This window comes from Mauremys reevesii, linkage group 13 (genome assembly GCF_016161935.1).
Source record: "Mauremys reevesii isolate NIE-2019 linkage group 13, ASM1616193v1, whole genome shotgun sequence".
NCBI classification, from domain to species: Eukaryota; Metazoa; Chordata; order Testudines; family Geoemydidae; genus Mauremys; species Mauremys reevesii.
Genome location: NC_052635.1, coordinates 293,301 through 299,185, shown reverse-complemented (window position 1 = coordinate 299,185; position 5,885 = coordinate 293,301). Strand labels below are relative to the sequence as shown.

At 43.2% G+C, this 5,885-nt stretch overlaps 1 protein-coding gene across 1 annotated transcript; it reads left to right on the top strand.

Moving 5' to 3' along the window:
- The first annotated feature begins 4,659 nt into the window (after positions 1-4,659).
- LOC120380826 (olfactory receptor 4E1-like) lies at positions 4,660-5,604 on the top strand. The gene has a single exon (XM_039498728.1). It carries the CDS (start codon positions 4,660-4,662, stop codon positions 5,602-5,604), a length of 945 nt encoding a protein of 314 aa, XP_039354662.1.
- The last annotated feature ends 281 nt before the right edge of the window (positions 5,605-5,885 follow it).

Sequence of the window (5,885 nt, the reverse complement as noted above, 5' to 3'; positions counted from 1 at the left end):
CCCTGCTTATAAGGCCCAGCTGCCCTGATTGGAGTGTGGCCCAGGTGTAGCACCTTCCCCAATCAGCTTGGGCTTTTTCTCCTAACCCTGAGCCCTCTCCCAGGGCTGGCTTCTACCCTGTCAGGGCTGGAGTGGGGAACCACCCCACTACAGTCCCACAACACTAGAGACACAAGGTGGGTGAGCTGATATCTTTTATTGGACCAACTTCTCTTGGTGAAAAAGACAAACTTTTGAACTACACAGAGCTCTTCTTCAGGTCTGGGGAAGGCTCTCGCTCTCTCTCCCCCCATCGCTCCTCCTAGCCTTTTATTCACAGCATGCGTCTGTCTGTCTGCCTGTCTAATCCATTTCTCTCCCCAGAGGGAAGGTCTATCAGAACTCCGTGATGGGATATTATGGAACACAAAAGAGACAACCAAACTCTGCAGAGTGGCAGAACTTTCCTCTGGCTTTGGAAAGCAGCAGCCCTGAGTCCCCGTTTCCCTCCCCAACAAGCCACGAGGGTGCAGAAGAGACTGACACACTGTGAGTTTGGGTGAGTGTTTCGAAAAACTTAAACATCTTAATGATGCCCTCTGTGCTTCAGTTGCACAACTGCAGATCCCCACAGCCCCCAGACCAGGGTGAGCTGATGTCACGGCAGGTTGTGCTGATACTGACTGAGGAGGTTAAATATTTGGAGAAGAAGAACAGAGCTCAGAAGCTGTGGCAGGGCTGGACCAGGCAAGGCATTTATCTGGAGTTCCTCATGTTGCTGTCTCCCTGTAAGTCATTCTTTATTACTTGGGAGGGAGAGCGTCACGGTGCATTCACTACCAAGTTACTCCTGTTTCACACCATATTAGATTTACACCAGCTGAGGATCTGGCCTGATATCTTTGTTCAATTAACCTCAATACCTGATTGACAGCTGCATTACTCCAGTTTTACACCAGTGTAATTGCACTGAAATCATTTCTCATCTGCACAGAGGATCCTTTGCAGGGCTCCAACAGGATAAACGGGTTTAAGTATAATATACAATTTATTTAAGGTCACTTGGGACACCAGATGTGTTTAAAGGGTCTCAGATGTAAATGAGAATTAGGCCCATTGATTGAAGTAGAATTACACCTGCATAAAAACTGGAGTAATGTAGCTGTGACTCAAACTATCTATTTCTGAGATTATCAGGACAAAGATCTTGGGAAAGAAACTGAGTTGAATTTGCCACCACAGAGCAGTGGCCTGTTTACATCAGTTGTGGGGCTGGCTGCATTGACTCCAATGGTGCTATGGCCGCTTTACACCAGCTGGGAATTTGTCCATTGACTCCACTGGAACTATGGACAACTGACACCAGTGGGGGCTCTTTCCTTTTAAAATTAGCGATTGATTAGATGAAAAAGAACTGTTGTCCTGAGATTCATGTTTTTCTTTTTTGGAATTAGTGAACATATTGGGCCAGATTCGCAGCTGGTACAAATCAAGACTGCCCCTGTACTCTGAAGGAGCAACACTGATTTACACCAGCTGGCCCAAAGACTTTGAATGCAAGAACATTCTTCCAAAAATGGGATGAAGTGGGTAGATTAAATTCCCAGCTGACGTCTTTTACTATGAATTGGCTTGGCAGAATTTGATTTTTATTTTATTTTTAATTTTGATGGTCAATATTGATATTGATTTTTCAATTTTTATCAATTTAAATTTTCACAGTTGCACAAAATTATGTGTTTAAGCTTTTTTTTCCAATTTTTATCAATTTAAATGTCCCTGTTACAGGAAATTATGGAGGGCTCAGACAATCGGGGGTCGGGGGGTCAGACAACAATTATTTAATGACAGGAGACATTGAGATTCAAAAAGTTAAAACTTTATAACTGTTAAAATGCTTTGTCAACATCACATGTCAAAATATACAAAGGAAATATCCTTAATGAAACTCGAAGGAGTTCTCAAGCATCATTTTTCTTACTTTGTCTAGCTGTAAATTTCAATTATTATCCATGGAAATATTTGTCATTGGTTTGTGTGTGTATGGTGAAATAGACATTTACCAACACACACTGATAAAAATCTAATCCTTCCACACCTAGCCATAAGGCATGATTTATTTAGTGCTGGGTGACGAATAGATTTTTTGATTGATTGTAAATTTCACAAAGTAAAAAAAAATTATGCAAAACAAATTTTTCAGTGAATCCAAAAGTGAAAAGAAATTCATTTGGGGCCAAACAAAATGTTTTGTTTTGACAAAACTGAAACGTTGCATTTCCATTTCAATCATTTTACATATTTTTTTAAAAAAATTAAATAGAAGGACATTTTGAAACAAAAAGTCATTTTGATTTTTTCAGAACTTTTTCAATCAAAAATTTGGCAGAATCAACACAAATTAACAGTGTTTTTCTGTCATCAAATCTGCATTTTTCACCAATAGAAATTCAGCCAAAAAATTCATCCAGCTGCAGTTTTATTAGCCTGCAGTGTGTTGGGAAGATCAGCCTATTCAGTTAGTATTTTACATTTTCATATAGATATGGGGATGGGGGAGAATCCTCGCATTTTAATTTGTTAATTTAAATTTTAAAACTTCATGAAAAAAATATTTTATACAGCCTGTGGAACTCACCACCACAATAAGGCTCTGAGGCTAAGGACAGGTTTCTTAATAAGATTGTACATTTATAGGTTTAATGAGACCATCAAGCGTTACATTTGCAATGACTGTTTAAACAAATTAATTGTAAGGAATCTAAGCTTCCTGATTCAGAGCATGAGCCAGCCTCTAACTAATGGAGGTTAAAAAGAATATACCCTCTGAGCAAGGTATCCCAGCAGTGTCTAGTTGGGAGACAGAGCTGCATGGAGCTTGGACTGATGAATGCCTTGTGTATTACAAAGGTAAATATCTTTCCTTCACATCTAACACCCTAACAGTCCCTCATATCAGGCAGCTTCCATGTTGGATAAAGAATCAGGCTGCTTAACTGCAGTTTAGTCCCTACCACTAAGAACCATGTTTCATGATAATGTTGCTCTTAAGAATCTTGGGCCAGATTTTTAAAGGTATTTAGGTGTCTAAAGAGGTAAATAGCTACTTAGGTGTTTTCACTCAGTGCCTAACTCCCATTTAAACCAATAGGCATTAGGCATCTATCTTCTTAGTGAGGTGCCTAAATACCTTTGACATTCTGGCCCATATAGATGCAAATAGCCCTTTCCCAATTCAGCACCATGGACAGAATCCGTCACTGCTTCACATTCCTATAGCTTCTATTAACATATCTACATGCAACATGCTGGAGTCATGCTATTCTATAAAGGGGGGTCTTTCGAAAGCAGAGGACATGGGACCAGGTTTACAAAGATATTCAGGCCCCTAAAGATGCAGATAGGCACCTACTGGGATTCAAACACAAACCTAAGTGAGTTAGGTGCCTGACTCTCATTGAATTTCAACAGGATTTGTGTGCCCCTTTGTGCCTTTGAAAATCTCCCCCAAAGTGATCAGATATAGTGGGGACAGGCCCCAACACCAGAACTAGAGAGAGAGAGAGAGAGAGAGAGAGAGAGAGAGATACTGTGGAGAGAAGAAGTAGCAGGCAGGCAGGCAGATAGACAGGTCTAGAATAAGAGCAACACCTGTTTACACCGTTTGAGGATTTGGGCTTTTGTGGTTGAAGTGGTGGATCAGGAGAAACTAGCCCAGGGCTGTTAGGAGGAGAAGTGATATGGGGAAGCAACGTGGGTCTATTGGCTGCAACTCAGAAACCTGGTTCTGTTCCTGATTCTGCCACTGATCTTGGGCAAGTCACTTTTCTTCTCTGTGCCTCAGTTTCCCACCACCTTTTGCTTATTTAGACTGTGAGCTCTTCAGGAAAAGTACTACCCATGACCGTGTGTCTGTGCAGTGCCCGGCACCAGGGGGCTGCCAGAGGCAACTGTTGCCTTAAGAGCCGCGAAGGCCTGGCAAGACAACTCTTGCATCTTTGCTCTCTATTTGTGAAGAGTGAATAACTGATCTGTCAGTTGGTGGCCAAATGGAAAAATCCAAAATACTTTCATTTTGGGTTGATCTAAAATGAATTTTTTCCAGTTTTTCCCACAGAAATAAAAACCTGAAAAATTTCATTTCAGGATGAACTAAATATTTTGTTCAACCCATCATGAATTGTTTGTTTTGTTTCATTTTGGGGTGTTTTTGCCTTTTTTCTTTGATTATTGGTTTAAATAAATTTAGCTAAATTTCTTAATGAAACTTCATTTTGAAACATAAAACTTTTGCTTCAAAAATGTCAAAATCAAACATTTAGATTTTACTAATTTTGGCCTTTTTTATTGGACACGATTCACTGAATTTGACCCTAATTCATGAATAGCTTCTGTCTGCCTTAACTGCATTTTTCAGAGAATAAGCTATTCCTCCAAAAGTTGTCATCCAGCTATACATTATGGGTATGAAGAAACCACATGGACATCACTGGGTATCAAATAACCATGTGTATTAACTATACACAAACCTACAAGGTCTAGCTACCTATAGATACTGCTACTCTATATGGGTGGCTTTTTCAACAGAAGACAGGCAGGCTCACTGGAGGGCTCTGAAGCTACTTAAAGGGGATCCTACCCAATTCCTATAACAATTTTCTCTCCTTTCTAGGAACAAACATGGCAGAGGCAGTGACCCCGAATCAGACCATGGTGACTGAGTTCATCCTGCTGGGACTCTCCTCCAACCCAGAGACGCAGCTGATCCTCTTCATGGTCTTCCTACCCATCTACCTGCTAACCTTGGCTGGGAACATCCTTATTATGGTCACCATTGTTCATGACCGGCACCTCCACACACCCATGTATTTCTTCCTCACCAACCTTTCCTTCATCGACATCTGCCACGCCTCGGTCACTGTGCCCAAGATGCTGTCCGACTTCCTCTCGGTGGAGAAGACCATCTCCTTTGGGGGTTGCGTGGCGCAGATGTTCTTCCTCCACCTTTTCACCTGCACAGAGATCTTCCTCCTCACTGTCATGGCCTATGACCGCTACGTGGCCATCTGCAACCCCATGCACTACCTCACCGTCATGAACCACAAGGTATGTTTGCTGCTGGCTGGTGCTGTGTGGCTGGGTGGGACCGTGCACTCCCTAGCTCTGACCAGCATGACCATCAAGCTGCCGTACTGCGGGCCCCGGGAGATAGACAACTTCTTCTGTGATGTGCCGCCGGTCATCAGGCTGGCCTGCACCAACACCTACATCATCGAGGTGCTCATCATCTCCAACTCGGGGCTCATCTCCGTGGTCTGCTTCGTGGTGCTGGTGGGCTCCTATGGCGTCATTCTGGTCTCCCTGAGGAACCGCTTCTCCGAGGGGCGGCGCAAGGCGCTCTCCACCTGTGCCGCCCACCTGACGGTGGTGACGCTCTTCCTGGGCCACTGCATCTTCATCTACTCCCGCCCTTCCACCAGCTTCTCTGAGGACAAGGTGGTGTCAGTGTTCTTCACAGCCATCACCCCCTTGCTGAACCCCATCATCTACACCCTGAGAAATGAGGACATGAAGCGGGCGCTCAGCAAGCTAGTGGGGAGAAAGGTGGAGGCAGAGGAGAAATAGAGCTTGGACCTCAGGACGGGATGTGTAGGAGAAAGCTCCTAGAGTTCCACCGCCAACCCCAATGGGGCTAATTTATCGTGGCAGTGACTATACTGCTACTAGTCTTCCTGTGTTGGTAGTGACAATGCTGTTACCTTGGTCCTTGGCGCATATCCCTCTGCAGGGCTCATCGGCTGGGCTTTGAACCCACTAAGCTGGGACTAATTGACATTTTATCCAGCCAAAAAATTATCCTGTCAAAAAATGGGATTTTGTCCAAAAAAAAGGGAAAATATCAGTTT